Source organism: Gorilla gorilla, chromosome 6 (assembly GCF_029281585.2).
Source record: "Gorilla gorilla gorilla isolate KB3781 chromosome 6, NHGRI_mGorGor1-v2.1_pri, whole genome shotgun sequence".
Classification (NCBI taxonomy): domain Eukaryota; kingdom Metazoa; phylum Chordata; class Mammalia; order Primates; family Hominidae; genus Gorilla; species Gorilla gorilla.
The window spans coordinates 74,846,839-74,865,317 of record NC_073230.2 but is presented as its reverse complement, the minus strand read 5'-3'; the positions used below and the strand labels follow the sequence as shown (position 1 = coordinate 74,865,317).

Genomic DNA, 18,479 nt, shown 5'->3' with positions numbered 1-18,479 from the left:
TGGAGTGCAGTGGCATGATCTCAGCTCATTGCAACCTCCGCCACCCAGGTTCAAGCAATTCTCCTGCCTCAGCCTCCTGAGTAGCTGGATTACAGGTGCCCGCCGCCATGCCCAGTTAATTTTTTGTATTTTTAGTAGAGACGGGGTTTCACCACATTGGGCAGGCTAGTCTCAAACTCCTGATCTCAGGTGATCTGCCTGCCTCGGCCTCCCAAGGTGCTGGGATTACAGGCGTGAGCCACCACGCCCGGCCACTATGTGTCATGTACTATTCTAAGGGCTTTAGACGTATATTAACTCATTTAAATCCTCACTATAACCCTGAGAAGTAAATACTATATTAGTCCCATTTTATATATGGAGAAAAGGCACAAAAAGATTAAATAACATATTGACGGTCACAAAGAATAAATTCCAGAGCTAGGAGATAAATCCAGGCTCCAAAATCCTTTCCCTTAACGACTACTCTCCACTCCTTTTCATTCTTCTTTCCATTCATCTGTTCATTCATTCATGCATTCAATTAAACAAATATTTAGCAACCATTCAATTATGTGTCTACAGTTACCAGGAACAAGAATACAAAAATAAAAAGACAACAGCTGTACACTCAACAATCTCACAGACTAGTAAGGGAAACTGACAAGAAAAAAGATTCCTGCAATATGGTATGAAATGCTGTAATATACATCTATGAATGATGCCATGGGAATGGAGAGAACAAGCAGTATTAAGGTACAGGCAGGGAGAGGTATACTTGGAGAAATGAAAATCACAGTGCAAATGCCAAGTGGGAAATATTAAGTGGTTTTACGAATGGAACGTAAGACAGGGCTCCTGAAAATAAGGCAGTACAGATAGGATAATAAAGAGCCTTATTTGCCATAGTAAGGGGTTTGCCTTATAAATAATTATTACATAATCCCTGTTAAACATCTAATGAGCTTAACAATGTATAAAATATTTTACTTACATTTTTCCAATTTATTCTTCCCAATAATCCCATATACCTCTCATCCCCATTTTCTAGATGACAACTGAGGCTGAGATTAGGCAACTTACTCATTTTAAGTAAGGGAGAACATAGATTTATATTTCATAAAGCCCATCTTGCAACAGTATGACTAATGGACCATAAGGAATCAAAATGAAAGCAAAAAGACTAGTTTCAGAGGCTGTTGGAGCAGGTCCTAGACGTTAAGAAATTTATCTGAGATCTTCTCTAATTCCTACGTTAATAAATGCGGAAATGCTTATACAGGCTCAGATCTTTTCTCTAACCAAATTTTTCATAGAAAATTACATGTTCCTGGGGAATGTCCTTACTCAAGTTCACACTTTTCCTATGATTCCACAAAAACAACTGCTGTACTATTTTGACTAAAGTAGTTTCAAAACCACTTTTTCTTTTGTTACGTAGATCTGAGTCAATGTCATATCTAACATCCATTTTTTAAATCCCAACAACAATTTTATAAATAAGAACTATAAACGCTTAAGACCTCCTAAATCTCTCTCTAGTTTTACCACTAGCATTAGCCGTTGGCTTTTTTCTACTAGAATAAAAGTTTTCATGACTTCACAGTAAGTTGCTTCATCCATAATTCCCAGTGCCCTCCTCCAATGCCCTCAGCTGCACGCTCAACCAACACAGCAGCACAGAGGGAGTACTATGCAAATTTGTGCCCCCCAAAATTAAATATCATTACTTGAAATAAATTTTCAATGTCACCTAAGAATAGGTGAAGCTTTCCATTTTAAGTCCACAAACACAGAGTCCTATAGCATAGTAATCCACTTGAAAAATGGTGAGATGTCTATTACTGCAGGACCAGTGGAAATGGAGAAGGGATGGATTTAGGGGATGTCAAGAAGGAAGAACTGATATGAGTTGTGACTCAATGGATGTAAGACATAGAAAAACTATTCCCAAATTCCTCTGGTTCATGACTTAGCAGATGATAGTATCACTTACGAAAACACAGAGAAACAGATTTGGACCAAAAAGATAATGAGTTCATTATAAAGTGCACCTCACCAAGGAGAAAAAAAGCTACATTCTGGTATACTTTAACCAAGACAAATATGTTTAGATTAAGATGGAATCTCTCCAACTGTACTACTAGCACTACTTAACAACCTAAATTTAGGTAGTTAATGCTATGAAAACCTTACTTAACACTGAGAAAACCATTTCACTTGAGAGCTTTATTAAATGTATGTGAAATTTAGATACAAGATATTTAACAATTATCACACACCTGCTTTAAGAGCAAAAACTGCTCAACTGGTATAAATAACATAAGTCTATGCAACTAGGTGATAAGTACATCAGACATAAAACTGCCACTAACTAGGAATATCTGCAATTACCCTGGGAAAGACCAGTCATGGGCAGACTTACAGGCATAAAAGTCTATAACCTAACAGTCTGAAAATGTTGTAATTTTTAAGGTCAATGACTTCTTAAGGCTTATAAAAGTAGTGACTGTATTCTAAATAGTCCCATGAATCTGCTTACTGGAACCTCAAGTTTCTTTGCCCCACAAAGAGGGCAGTTATAAATAAGTAAAAGCTAACCTCTTTTACATGGTTTTGAATTTTCTGATATAACACATATCAGAAAATTTTTCATACTGCTATAAGCCAAAGGGATTGGAAACTATTCACTTTTTAAGCAAGATAGACTCGAGGCTACAAAGCTAAGTTGTTGTAGAACCTGGCTTCTGTTTTCCTCTCCAACTTACCTCATTACAGATCCCCTATATTGAACATTACCCCCCAACTAGAAAGCACTAAACTGCTTGTAGTTTAGTATGATATTGCAGCTTAGTATATTGCTATGCATGATAATGTACTGCTTTTATATCCCTGCTCATATTTTCTCTTTCTCTGCATTGCTACCTAGTTACTCATCCTTCAAAACTCAGTTCAGAGATCAGCTCGTCCAAGAAGGCTTCTGTGGTTGTGGTTGGTGCTCTTTCCTACCAGTACCAGGTATTATTATTCACTGATTAGCTATCCCTGGCTACCTGACTACCAACTTCGTTGAAGACAGAAACTGTCCTCGGTGTTTGTCGATTTGCTGAACAGGTGATCTAAAGATTATACAGGTTGAACATCCCAATTCCAAAAATCTGAAATCCAAAATGCTCCAAAATCCAAAACTTTTTGAGTACCAACATGATGCTCAAAGGAAATGTTCACTGGAGCACTTCAGATTTTGGATTTTGGAGCATATTTCAGATTTGGGATGCCCAACAAGTAAGTCTAATACAAATAAAATATTCCAAAATCCAAAAACAAAACAAAACAAAACAAAATCCAAAACACTTCTGGTCTCAAGCATTTTGGATAGGGGATACTCAATCTGTATGCAGATTCGTTTAAAAAAAATGGCTCACCAGAGTTACCTGGCACACATCACCCACAACAAAAAGAGACCAAAATAACAAATAACTATATTTCAACTAAAATGACTGTAGATATATGCTGCAGAGCACCAGAGAAAGGGCAAAATCCCTGTGGAACATGGAAGCCTCAGGATAGCACCACAGGGAAGGGAATGAGGCTTCCTACCTGCCACATTGTCTCCCTTGCCAAAATCAACTTAAAATCAGAGGAACTTCTTACAGGGAAAAAGCAAGCTGGAGATACCTATCAGTGGTCCCCACTGCTGCCACAGGCACCAGCAATTCTTGATAAAGGAGAGTCCTTAAGTCCTCAGTGGCCACAAATCCAGTCTGGAGAGTAGCCAAGAGATCATTCAGCTGTATTGCCTCAGAGTGGGAGCCCACCTTGTCCTAAGCTGCTGTAGCATGGCACCAAGTTGAAGCTAGACTCACTACTAGTGTGCATCCTGCCCTGGGGACCAGTAGCAACTGACTCTCTTCATCCCTGAGAACCAGCCATCATTCTACCGTGATCACACGATGGCCTGCAGCACCATAACCCCATCCACATAGAGTCTAGGTCAAACAGAGTGACGAAGATTTCAGCATCAGACCTCACACAGCGCTACCAACCACCCAGAAAACAGGCAGACCTGCACAGCAAGGAAGCCATCAAATAGACAGCTGGCAGCGCTTTACCCAACACCCCTGTTCCATACAACCATCTGGGCTGCCAAGTATGCATGCGCCAGTACTCAGCCAAAAAGCCAATCCTGCGGCAGCCCTACTTCCTCACCACCCATCACAGAACCACCTGCCCACGCCCTGCCTGATAGCTGGCAATTCAGTGGTCCTGTCCCATAAAACAGGCCACAGTGGAGTCCCACAGTCCCACAGCACACAGTCCAACTGGTCCTGTGGTAGCCCTGGCCCCCTACCATAGACTGCTGCCAAACTGCCCAGCCCCACTGCACAAAAGCATTTGAGCCTAGCCCAAAGCAACAGCCAACCAGGCAGTAGCCCCATCTCCCTACGTAGCCACAGAGCTGCCCAGCAGACCGCTGCAGCAAAGGCCTGAGCCCAGCACGACAGCCACCACAGCAGTAACTACTGCCTCCCTGGAAAACCAGATAGACAGCCTGGCAGCCATTTTAGCCTGTACATGTCTTGGCCAAAAATCAGCTCAGTACCCTCATCTATAGCATTGCCATCACAAACTCCCACAACCTAGGCAACTGAGGCAATTGCAAACATTAATGACTAGGATTATAGCTGAAGATTACAGCTGAAGCTGACAAGGATTATTACACCACCCATTGAGTCCACCCAGAACCAAAGGCAACACACCATACCCAGCTAATACCCTAAAACCATCTACAGAAAAAGACTGTTACTATATACTAGCTACTCAATAAAATTGAAAAGAGCAACTACACTACTAAATGCACAGATATCAACATCCAGTATCTTGCACATGATAAATGAAAATCAAAGAAACATGACACCCTCAAAGGAATACGGTGAAGTCTCCTGGTTGGGGGCAGTGGCTCACATCTGTAATCCCAGCACTTTGGGAGGCCAAGACAGCCAGATAGCATGAGCTCAGGAGTTCAAGACCATCCTGGGCAACATGGCAAAACCCGTCTCTACAAAATATAAAAAAATTAGTCGGGTGTGGTGGCATGCGCCTGTAGTCCTAGCTACTCAGCAGGCTGAGGTGGGAGGATCACTTAAACCCAGGAGGAGAAGGTTGCAGTGAGCTGAGATCATGCCACTGCACTTCAGCCTGGGTGACAGAGCAAGACCCTGTCTCAAAAAAAAAAAAAAAAAAAGGAAAAAAGTCTCCAATGACAGACCCCAAAGAAAAGGACACTTACAAAATGCCTGAAAAGGAATTCAAAATAGTGATCTAAAGGAAACTCAGTAAGATACAAGAGAATACAGACAAACAATTAAATGAAATCAGGAAAACAACTCATGATCTGAATGAGAAATTCAACAGAAATCAATATCATAAAAAAGAACCAAACAGAAATCTTGGAACTGAAAAATTCAATGAAAAAAATAAAAAGAGTATACAATTGAGAGCTTCAACAATAGACTAGGATCAAGCAGAAGAAAGAATTTCTGACCTTGAAGACAGGTCTTTTGAAATAACCCATTAAGAGGGGGAAAAAAAACCAAATAAGAATAAAAAAGAAAGCCTTGGAACATATGGGACATCAATAGGCAAACAAATACTTGCATTGAAGATTGCCTGATGGAGAAGAGATAGAGAAAGGCGCAGAAAACCTATTTGATGAAATGATAGCTGAAAACTTGCCAAGTAGTGGGAGAAATACGGACATCCAGATTCAGGAAGTTCAAAGGTTCGCAATTACATTCAACCCAAAAAGATCCTCTCCAAGGTGCATTATAATCAAACTATCGAAAGTCAAAGAGTAAGACTTTCAAAGCTGCAAGAGAAAATTGTCAAGAGAATCTCCATTACTATCAATAGATTTCTCAGTAGAAACCTTGTAGACCAGGAGAGAATGGGATAGAATTAATATATTCAAGGTATTGAATGCTACAACTAGAAACAAAAGGACAATAATCACTATCATAACAACACACAAAAGTATAAAACTCACCAGTAAAGGTAAACTCATAAATCAAACAGATCAAACCCCAGTGATACAATATGTCATATAAAATATTCAATCTGCTAGTATGAAGGTTAAATTTAAAATGGTCAAAAACTACAACAGCTACAAGTAGTAGCTAAGGAACACATAACAGATGAAGAAGAAAATTAAGGCAACAAAAATATAAATTGAAGGGGGGAGGGAAAACACCTAGGGTCCTTTTATGTAACCAAAGTTGAATTGCTATCAGCTTAAAACATTCTATTGTAACTACAAGACTTTTTTTTTCCCCTTTGAGACAGTCTTACTCTGATGCCCACGCTAGAGCATAGTGGCCTGATCATGGCTCACTGCAGCCTCAATCTTCCAGGCTCAAGTGGTCCTCCCACCTCAGCCTCCTGGGTAGCTGAGACTACAGGTGTGTGCCACCATGCCCGGCTGATTTCTTTTTTCTTTATTTAGTAGAAACGAGGTCTCACTATCTTGCCCAGGCTGGCCTCAAACTCATGAGCTCAAGCGATGTGCCTGCCTCAGCCTCCCAAAGTGCTGGGATAATAGGCAAGAGCCACCACACCAGCCTAACTGAAGACTCTATAGTCTATGTAGAAAAAAGTTACAGCAGATACACAAACAAGAAAGAGAATGAAAACAAAGCTTGATCCCACAGAAAACCACTAAATCAGAGGTGAACAACAAGAAAGGAAGACAAGAACAAAGGATCTCCAAAACCACCAAAAAGTAATTAACAAAATGGCAGGAATAAGACCTTATCTATCAATAACAATCTTGAATATAGCTGGACACGGTGGCTCATGCCTGTAATCCCAGCACCTTGGGAGGCCAAGGCAGGCGAATCACTTGAGGCCAGGAGTTTGAGACCAGCATGGCCAACATGGCAAAACCCGTCTCTAATAAAAATGCAAAAAAATTAGTTGGGCATGGTGGCACATGCCTGTAATCCCGGTACTGGGGAGGTTGGGGCATGAGAATCACTTGAACCCAGGAGGTGAAGGTTGCAGTGAGTTGAGATCACACCAGTGCATTCCAGCCTAGGTGACGGAGTGAGACCCTGTCTCAAAGAAACAAAAAAAAAAAAAAAAAAAAAAGAAGAAGAAGTAGAAAAAAATCTTGAATATAAGTGGATTAAGTTCTTCAATTAAAAGGTACACTACAGCCTGGGCAACAGAGAGACAGACACCCTGTCTCAAAGAAACAAAAAAATAAAAGGTATACATTGGTTGAATAGATTAAAACACAAAATCTAAGTATACATTGCCTAGAAGAAACACACTTCACAAGCAAGAATTAAAACATATACCAAAACCTATGGTATGCAACAAAAACAGTTCTAAGAGATAAGTATACAGCAATAAATGGCTACATCAAAAAAGAAGAACAATCTGGTTTTTAATTTTTTTTAGGGACAGTTTCGCTGTTGTCCAGGCTGGAGTCCCCAGGAGTTTGAGGTTGCTGTGAGCTATGACTGTGCAATCGTAGAACCACACTCCAGCCTAGGCAACAGAGCAAGACCCTGACTTAAAGAAAATAAAAAAGAATAAAATCTTGTAATTTGCCACATCGATTAACCTGGAGGACATCATGTAAAGTGAAATAAGCCAGACATGGAAAGACAAATACTGCATGATCTAAGACTTAAACATAAGACCTAAAACCATAAAAACCCTAGAAGAAAACCTAGGCAATGCCATTCAGGACATAGGCATGGGCAAGGACTTCATGACTAAAACACCAAAAGCAATGTCAACGAAGCCAAAATTGAGAAATAGGTTCTAATTAAACTAAAGAGCTTCTGCACAGCAAAAGAAACTATCATCAGAGTGAACAGGCAACCAACAGAATGGGAGAAAGTTTTTGCAATCTATCCATCTGACAAAGAGCTAATATCCAGAATCTACAAAGAACTTAAACAAATTTACAAAAAAAAAAAAAAAAACAAAACCCCATCAAAAAGTGGGTGAAGGATATGAACAGACACTTCTTAAAAGAAGACATTTATGCGACCAACAAACATATGAAAGAAAGCTCATCATCACTGGTCATTAGAGAAATGCAAATCAAAACCACAATGAGATACCATCTCACACCAGTTAGAATGGCAATCATTAAAAAGACAGAAAACCACAAGTGCTGGAGAGGATGTGGAGAAATAGGAACACTTTCACACTGTTGGTGGGAGTGTAAATTAGTTCAGCCATTGTGGAAGACAGCATGGCGATTCCTCAAGGATCTAGAACCAGAAATACCATTTGACCCAGCAATCCCGTTACTGGGTATATACCCAAAGGATTATAAATCATTCTACTATAAAAACACATGCACACGTATGTTTATTGCAGCACTGTTCACAACAGCAAAGACTTGGAACCAACCCAAAGGCCCATCAATGATAGACTGGACAAAGAAAATGTGGTGCATATACACCATGGAATACCATGCAGCCATAAAAAAGGATGAGTTCATGTTCTGTGCAGGGACATGGATGAAGCTGGAAACCATCATTCTCAGCAAACTAACACAAGAACAGAAAACCAAATACCACATGTTCTCACTTATAAGTGAGAGTTGAACAATGTGAACACATGGACACAAGGAGGGAAACATCACACACCAGGGACTGTCAGAGGGTGGGGGGCTCGGGGAGGGACAGCATTAGGAGAAATACCTAATGTAGATGATAGGTAGACGGGTGCAGCAAACTACCATGGCACATGTATACCTATGTCACAAACCTGCACGTTCTGCACATGTATCCCAGAACTTAAAGTATTCAAAAAAAATTGATATCATAGAGGCAGAGAGTATAACAGTGGTTAGCAGACACTGAGGAGGGGAGGGAGTAGGAGAGAATGGGAAGAAACTGGACAACAGATACAAAGTCACAATTAAGAGAAATAAATTCTGGTGTTCAACTGCACATAAAGGTGACTGATTAACAGTAAAATATTGTATATTACAAAATATACAATATTATAGCTGTAAGAGAGGCTGTTGAAAGTTCATGACAAAGAAATGATAAATGTATGATGTGATAACTATACTAACTATCCTGACTGGATTAATATTCAACATAGATGTGTATCAAAACATCAACTTGTGCCCCATATATACAATGTGTCAATTTTTGTTTGTTTGTTTGTTTTATTATACTTTAAGTTTTAGGGTACATGTGCACAATGTGCAGGTTAGTTACATATGTATACATATGCCATGTTGGTGTGCTGCACCCATCAACTCGTCATTTAACATTAGGTATATCGCCTAGTGCTATACCTCCCCCCTCCCCCCACCCCACAACAGGCGCTGGTGTGTGGTGTTCCCCTTCCTGTGTCCATGTGTTCTCATTGTTCAATTCCCACCTATGAGTGAGAATATGCGGTTTTTGGTTTTTTGTCCTTGCGACAGTTTGCTAAGAATGATGGTTTCCAGCTTCATCCATGTCCCTACAAAGGAAATGAACTCATCCTTTTTTATGGCTGCATAGTATTCTATGGTGTATATGTGCCACATTTTCTTAATCCAGTCTGTCATTGTTGGACATTTGGCTTGGTTCCAAGTCTTTGCTATTGTGAATAGTGCCACAATAAACATACGTGTGCTTGTGTCTTTATAGCAGTGTGATTTATAATCCTTTGGGTATATACCCAGTAATGGGATTGCTGGGTCAAATGGTATTTCTAGTTCAAGATCCCTGAGGAATCGCCACAGGTACCAAAACACAGATATAGATCAATGGAACAGAACAGAGCCCTCAGAAATAATGCCGCATATCTACAACCATCTGATCTTTGACAAAACTGACAAAAACAAGAAATGGGGAAAGGATTCCCTATTTAATAAATGGTGACGGGAAAACTGGCTAGCCACATGTAGAAAGCTGAAACTGGATCCCTTCCTTACACCTCAGACAAAAATTAATTCAAGATGGATGAAAGACTTACATGGTAGAACTAAAACCATAAAAACCCTGGAAGAAAACCTGGGCAATACCATTCAGGACCCAGGCATGGGCAAGGACTTCATGTCTAAAACACCAAAAGCAATGGCAACAAAAGCCAAAATTGACAAATGGGATCTAATTAAACTAAAGAGCTTCTGCACAGCAAAAGAAACTACCATCAGAGTGAACAGGCAACCTACAGAATGGGAGAAAATTTTTGCAATCTACTCATCTGACAAAGGGCTAATATCCAGAATCTACAATGAACTCAAACAAATTTACAAGAAAAAAACAAACAGCCCCATGAAAAAGTGGGCAAAGGATATGAACAGACACTTCTCAAAAGAAGACATTTATGCAGCCAAAAGACACAGGAAAAAATGCTCATCATCACTGGCCATCAAAGAAATGCAAATCAAAACCATAATGAGATACCATCTCACACCAGTTAGAATGGCGATCATTAAAAAGTCAGGAAGCAACAGGTACTGGAGAGGATGTGGCGAAATAGGAACACTTTTACACTGTTGGTGGGATTGTAAACTAGTTCAACCAATGTGTCAATTTTTAAAAATTAATTTTTAATGAAAGATTATACACAAATCACTTGATCACAGGTTTATCTACTGGAGAGCTGGAGTAGGGCAGCTTTACCTCTTAGCTTGCACAGAGATACTAATAAACCAGCAGGGCCTTAACTGGCCAATCCCAATGTGTAACTGGATACTCACCAGGAAAGGATTATACATGGGCTTTAGATTATGAAGTTTGAAGTCCTCATCTATCATTTACTATCTGTGTGGTCTCAGAAAAATTATACCACATTCCTAAATTTTAATTTTGTTATTTATAAGTAATACATTTACCTCAGAGAGTTTAAAAAGATTAAAAGTTACTTGCAAAAGTATGCAAATGAGTTAGGCATGTGTGCTTGTATATAAAGAAGTGGGTTAATATTTATGTGTGAATATGTGTGTATTTATGTGTGTATGTATGACTAAAAATGCCTCACTTAGTAGGCCAGGAACTCTATACATAGTAGTAATTATTATTATCAGCAAGGTAAGAATGATTATTATTTCTGAATACAAACATAATTACTTATATAATTTGAAGCTGTTCGGATTTAACATGAAATTATAACACAAGGCATGTGACTCAAGTTAGAGTCATTCAAGTAGAAATCCTTTCAATGTACCATATGTTATACATACAACTTTATGCAAATAAATTTCAGATCCTATAGAGTACAAAACTGAAAATTTTGAATGATTCTTACTTTAAGGATTACTTTTTAAAACTGCCTATTCAGGTAAAGATATATCATTAATTTACTCCTCTAAAACATCTTTCTCTTCCCCACTCCCACCTAGAGTTCGTTGTAGATCCTCTGTAAATGCCAAATGAAAGGATGTGATGAATGATTAGACTGTTCTGAATTTTAAAACATTCATAACCCAAAAGAAAGTTTTAAAATATGAATTCAGAAATAAAATCAGTAACAGCTGGCTTGTTTAACTCTAATATGCACAAGAGTGGAAATACTCCAATCATCCATTACTATATCTCATGAAAATGCTTCACACGGGTTTCAGCAAGTACTCCCATAAATACTGGTCACAGGACTAAAGCTATCACTGGATCAGTGTCCAGTACAGTCAGAAACAAAGCATTCAGCCAACAGTCTCACCAAGAGTGGCAGGGCTGGGGGCACTCAAAGGGGAAGTGTCCAAAAAGAATCACAGCTTTTCCTGCTGTGACACGTATACAAATTTTTATAGATACTTACACACACATATAGTTATACACTATGCCCCCATCCACCCTACATAGTATAGTACTTTTTAGTTTATAAACATTTTCATAGACTGTATCTCATTTGAGCATCATGACAACACTATCAGGTAAATATGAGAGATATTAGAACCCCACTTAACAGATGAGGAAACTGAGACTAATATCAAGTGACATATACAAGGTAACACAGATATAAAATAAGGCTATTAGGCCAACACTCTATTACAAAACAATTTTATCCCTTAAAAGTTAAACAATGTTTTTTTTTTTTTTGAGACAGGGTCTCGCTCTTTTGCACAGGCTGGAGTGCAATGGCACAATCTCAGCTCACTGCAACCCCTGCCTCCCAGGTTCAAGTGATTCTCCCACCTCAGCCTCCAGAATAGCTGGGACTACAGGTGTGTGTCATCACACCAGGCTAGTTTTTGTATTTTTAGTAGAGATGGGGTTTCACCATGTTGGCCAGGCTGGTCTCGAACTCCTGACCTCAAGTGATTTGCCCGCTTCGGCCTCCCAAAGTGCTGGGATTATAGGTGTGAGCCACTGCGCCTCTGCCTCCCAGGTAACCTCTGCCTCCCGGGTAACCTCTGCCTCCCGGGTTCAAGCGATTCTCCTGTCTCAGCTTCCCAGGTAGCTAGGACTAGAGGCGTGCACCACCACGCCCAGCTAATTTTTGTATTTTTAGTAGAGACGCGGTTTCACACCATGTCGGCCAGCATGGTCTCAATCTCTTGACCTCGTGATCCGCCCACCTTGGCCTCCCAAAGTGCTGGGATTACAGGCGTGAGCCACAAAAGTTAAAAATTTTCAATAAATGTGCTGAGTCCTCAAAAAGAAAACAGAAAAGTACCAGGCTAAAAGATGCAAGATCAGGATCTGACCTCACTCTACAATTTTCTGTCTGTATAAGCTGGATAACTTACTTAACTCCTCAGAGCCTCAGTTTTCTCATCTAGAAAATGATAACAGCATTTAAAAAAATTTTTTTTAAATTTTTTAAAATTTTATTTTTTGAAAAATAGAGATGGGATCTTGCTGTGTTGCCCAGGCTGGTCTTGAACTCCTGGGCTCAAGTGACCCACCCACCTCGGCCTCCTAAAGTGCTAGGATTATGGGCATGAGCCACCATGCCCCAACTGGATAATGGCATCTATCTTGCAGGATTACTGTAAAGAGAAAATGAGAAAATATATGTAAGGGGCCTCCTTCAAATTATCTAAGATAGTGGTCCCCCACCTTTTTGGCATCTGGGTTCAGTTTCATGGAAGAAACCAGAGAGGGTGGTGAAGCAGGGTGGTTTTAGGATGAAACTGTTCCACCTCAGATCATCAGGAATTAGACTCTCACAAGGAGCATGAAACCTAGATCCCGCACATGCTCAGTTCACAATAGGGTTCACACTCCTATGATAATCTAATGCAGCTGCTGATCTGACAGCAGGCAGCACTCAGGCAGTAATACTTGCTCATCTACCACTCACCTCCTGTTGTGTGGCCTGGTTCCTAACAAGCTATGGACCAGGACTGGTCCACAGCCTGGGGGTTTGAGCCTCCTGAACTAGGACATAACAAGTGCTTAATAAATGGGAAAAACTATTTTTAATTTTTTTCCTTTTTCTCTGGGCTCCGGCTATCTTAATTCCTAGTAGGGTTAATAGAATTATGTTTTAAGATTCTTTCCAGTTCTAAAAGTGAACAGGAGAGTGAACTATTTCTTTCTATATTAAGAAATTCTGGGGCTGGGAGTAGTGGCTTAAACCTGTAATCCCAACAATTTGGGAGGCCAAGGCAGAAGGATCACTTGAGCCTAGGAATTCAAGACCAGCCTGGGCACAAAGCAAGACCCCATCTCTACAAAAAATACAAATTAGCTAGGCAGGGTGGCACATGCCTGTAGTCCCAGCTACTCAGGAGGCTGAGGTGGAAGGATCGCTTGAGCTTGGCAGGTCAAGGCTGCAGTGAGCCGTGACTGCACCATTGCACTCCTGCCTGAGCAACAGAGGAAGACCCTGTCTCAAGAAAAGAAAAAGAAAAAGAAATTCTGGGGTTTTAAATTCAGGTCACACTGCGCCATCTGTAGTTTCTCAAAATGTTTGTAAAAACTTAACAAGCAATGTGTTCATTTAAAAAAAGGATTATTGGCTGGGTGTAGTGGCTCACATCTATAATCCCAGCCTTTTTTTTTTTTTTTTTTTTTTTAAGATGAGAGTCTCCTCCTTGTCACCAGGCCGGAGTCCAGCAGCGTGATCTTGGCTCGCTGCAACTTCCACCTCCGGGTTCAAGCGATTCTCCTGCCTCAGCCTCCCACGTAGCTGGGATTACAGGTGTGCACCATCACGCCCCAGCTAATTTTTGTATTTTTAGTAGAGACGGGGTTTCACCATGTTGGCCAGGATGGTCTCAATCTCCTGACCTCATGATCCACCCACCTTCGCCTCCCAAAGTGCTGGAATTACAGGTGTGAGTCACCGCACCCAGCCTATAATCCCAGTCTTTTGGGAGGCTGAGGCAGGAGGACTGCTTGAGGCCAAGAGTTTGAGACCAACCTGGGCCACACAGGCCTCATTTCTACAGAAAAGAAAATAAATAAATATATACATGCATTCATACATACATAAAAAGTATAACTTACCAACAGTTTTGCTGCCTGAACACGAACCACCCAAGAGCCATCACTGACCATGTGACAAATTTTTCCAAACGCATCATCAACTAAGCGTATTTCTTCATTAGAAGAAGGAATTGGGACAATGCTAAATTAAAAGAAAAGAAATGAAATCACTTAGAACAAAACATGAATCTAAGTCTGCAGATTCAGGCCATGCACAGTGGCTCACATCTATAATCCCAACACTTTGGGAGGCCCAGGCAGGTAGATTGCTTGAGCCCAAGAGTTCAAGACCAACCTGAGCAATATGGCAAAACCTCATCTCTACAAAAAAAAATACAAAAATTAGCTAGGCATGGTGGCATGCGCTGATAGTCCCAGCTACTTGGGAGGCTGAAGTGGGAACATAACTTTAGCTCTGGAGGTGAAGGTTGCAGTGAGCTGAGATCACACCCCGGCACTCCAGCCTGGATGACAGAGCAAGACCCTGTCTCAAAAAATAAATACAGTCTGGGTGCAATGGCTCACGCCTGTAATCCCAGCACTTTGGGAGGCTGAGGCAGGTGGATAACTTGAGGTCAAGAGTTCGAGACCAGCCTGGCCAATATGGTGAAACCTCCTTTCTACTGAAAATATAAAAATTAGCCGGGCACGGTGACACATGTCTGCAATCCCAGCTACTCAGGAGGCTGAGGCAGGAGAATCGCTTGAACCTGGAAGGTGGAGGTTGCAGTGATCTGAGATAGTGCCACTACACTCCAGCCTGGGCAACAGAGCGAGACTCCATCTCAAATAATAATAATAATAATAATAATAATCAACAACAAATAAATACATAAGTAAGTAAGGCTGCAGGCTCAATAAACTGAGAACAGTCAATGAAGACTGACACACAAAAATGATAATTGAATAGTTCAAATCCTAGAAGGATTAAATACAGTTTGAAATAAACAAATCACTCTAGGAGTACAAACCAACTCTTTCAGTTGCATTGCAAATTATGCTTTTTTTTTGAGACAGGGTCTCACTTCTGTCACCCAGGCTGGAGTGCAGTGGCATGAGCACTGCTGACCGCAGTGTCAACTTCCTGGGCTCAGGTGATCCTCCCAGTTCACTCTTCTGAGTAGCTGGGACTACAAAAGCATGCCACCACACCCAGCTAATTTTTTATATTTTTAGTAGAGACGGTTCACCATGTTGCCCAGGCTGATCTCAAACTCCTGAGATCAAGCAATCCGCCCGCCTCAGCCTCCCAAAGTGCTAGGATTACAGGGCTGAGCCACTGCAACCAGGTGCAAATTTTCAATGTATTGAATAAAAGTGTGTAACCCACCAAAGGTTCAGCCAGGCGTGTAATCCCAGCACACTGAGATACTGAGGTGGGCAGATTACCTGAAGCCAAGGGTTCAAGACTAGCCTACCCAACATGGCAAAACCTCATCTCTACTAAAAGTACAAAAAATGAGCTGGGTGTGGTGGTGCACAACTGTAATTCGAGCTATTTGGGAGGCTCAGGCATGAGAATTGCTTCAACCCAGGAGTTGGAGGTTGCAGTAAGCCGAGATCACATCACTGCACTGCAGCCTGGGCCACAGAGCAAGACCCTGCCTTAAAAAAAAAAGTACGTAACCCACCAAAGGTTCAAAGATTTATGAAATTATCAAAAACTAGCCTCCACCGAATATTTCATATCCTTAAGTTTATTATCTTCTGTAACTGAAATTCTTCTTTTTTTTTTTTTTTGAGAGAAAGTGTCTTGCTCTGTGACCCAGGCTGGAGTGCAGTGGTGCGATCTCAGCTCACTGCAATCTCCACTTCCCAGGTTCAAGCGAGTCTCCTGCCTTAGCCTCCCTAGTAGCTGGGATTACAGGCGTGTGCCACCATGCCCGGCTAATTTTTGTATTTTCAGTAGAGATGAGGTTTCACCATGTTGGCCAGGCTGGTCTTGAACTCCTGACCCGAGGTGATCCGCCCACCTCGGCCTCCAAAAGTGCTGGGATTACAGGCACCACCGTGTCCAGACTGAACTTCTATAAATACATTAAATCTCAGAATAAATCAATATAAAACTTACTTATCAATCCAGTCCTAAAAGAAGAGACAATTTCCAGTTAGCGCTTTTCTTTGTATGTGTCTAAGTCCTAAAATGGAGTCTACTACAAATGGAGCCTACTCCTACAGATTTATTAATCCATTCTGGTTTTCAAATTTTGGCAGTTTAATGAAGAGGAAAAAACACCTCTTTTTCCTATACAAGGAAAAATAAAATATTCTATAAATATTTATAAATAAAAGATAAATAAATATTTATAAATATAATATTCTATCTTACAAAATATAATAAATAATATTGCCTACCTCCTCAAAGAATCACTGTGGTTAATTTAATTGCTGTGAAAATATTTTTAACCAGGAAAACTACATAAGAGATCATTATTCTCAAACTCATCTGGTATCTTTGTCTGGCATTTGGCGCAAGCCAAACTAAAATGGGTCCCAAACAATTTTAAAGATTTTTTTGTAAAGTACTGAAAACCATTTAAGAAAGATATTCTAATTTCTTCACTTATGGATGAGAAGATTAGGACAAAAGAAGTGAAGTATCTTTCCGAAGGTGTACAGAAAGTTCCTATCAGAGAAGAAAAATGAGGACCAGGCAATCTGATTTTCAGGGCCTGTGCTTTTCCCTTACTCCCCATTGCCTTCCAAAAATCTAACCAACATTTCTTTTCTAGAAGTGGGCTTTTTGCATGGTGAGAGGAGAGGAAAACGGCTTCACAATCAACAAAAGCCAGCTTACACCCGCACTGACCTTTCAGGATACAGCTGACTGACAACCCAGATAAGCTAGACTGCAGCACTGCGCACTTGTTCATAGTCATCACAGAGTAATTTACAGGCCTGCAAAGAAGAATTCCAAAAGTCTATTAGTTCTGTGTCCTCTCAGGCAATGTTTAAACTATTTTCAAAGTGAAGACATAGGGTAGTTGGATAAGGATGCCCAGTAAAACACTTGTGTGTGGTTTTAACTTCTTGAATCTTTGCTTAAAAATGAATCCTGACCTCTGTCAGCTGCTCTGGCTATATTCTGACTATGCACTCTACCCTGCGTCTGGAAGGAGAATCACAGACTGACGGCATAAAAACATCTAGAACAGATCAAACCCAGCAAAGCATGCTGGGAGCCCACAGTACTGTTCTCACAGGCTCAAACACCAATTATGGGTTTTTCCTCCCACTGTAAAAATCAAAGCGCACACTTCTGTTTACCTTGGTCTGAAATCATTGGCCTCTGTTTCAATCCACTCACTCTTTCTGGGTAGCCCCATACTCCCTAAATACTGATGGCTCCGAATACCTACCCTTAGCTCTGATTTCTCCTGATCTCCAGACCTTTATAACTACTTATGGCTGGAATTCTCTTCACGGATGTCCCATCAAACTTTTGTACTCAACACACGCAAACCTGAACTCATTAAGGAAGCAAATTCTACCTTATATCTTAAATTCTACACTATCAGTCCATCCTCACTCCCTTGATGCTGTCATTACTGCTTGCCTAGATTACTAACAGAGTCTTATGCCACCAAACATCTGAATCAGCCAACTAACTTCCCTTCCTCTGAGTCCTTACTATCCAAGTTTCCTTTAAATTATTTGGCTTCCCACATAGTATCAAAAAAACAAAAAAAAAACAAAAAAAAAGAGGAAATAGTACATGAAAAAGCAGAATTAAAACAACTGAGTATATGTTTAAAACTGCAAAAGGTCAATTTTTCAGAAAAATATTAAAATATTAAATCTAACAAATATCTAGGCAGACTGACGGAGAAAAATACAGAAAATGCACAAAAAAACCAATTACCTGGAATGTGAAGGATACAAAACGTCAGCAGTTGTAGATTTTAAATAAGCAATGACTTTGAGTTCAACCATGATTGGGTATATTGAAAAGAATCTCTCAGAAAAAAAGAAAAAAAACTGTTATAAAGCTATGTACAAAATGTTAAGCACTATTGAAGTCTTCCAATTCTACCACTTATGGAGTTATTGGTCTTGGACTAACTCTCCTGAAAAGAAAAAAACAAAACAAAACAA

General features: G+C 40.3%; 1 protein-coding gene across 4 annotated transcripts in view; it reads right to left on the bottom strand.

The window, feature by feature from the left end:
- LOC129523663 (integrator complex subunit 4-like protein 2) overlaps window positions 1-18,479 on the bottom strand; it is a 73,676-nt gene that overhangs the window by 47,216 nt on the left and 7,981 nt on the right. For 3 of the 4 annotated variants that reach the window (XM_063708574.1, XM_063708572.1, XM_063708573.1), the window contains exons 2-3: window positions 17,194-17,282; window positions 14,406-14,526 (exon numbers count right to left, since the gene is read on the bottom strand). In XM_063708574.1, the coding sequence (XP_063564644.1) occupies window positions 14,406-14,456 (51 nt within the window). In that variant the 5' untranslated portion in view covers window positions 14,457-14,526; window positions 17,194-17,282. The remainder of the gene's footprint in view (window positions 1-14,405; window positions 14,527-17,193; window positions 17,283-18,479) is intronic. The other variant, XM_055346949.2, reaches the window with a different exon arrangement.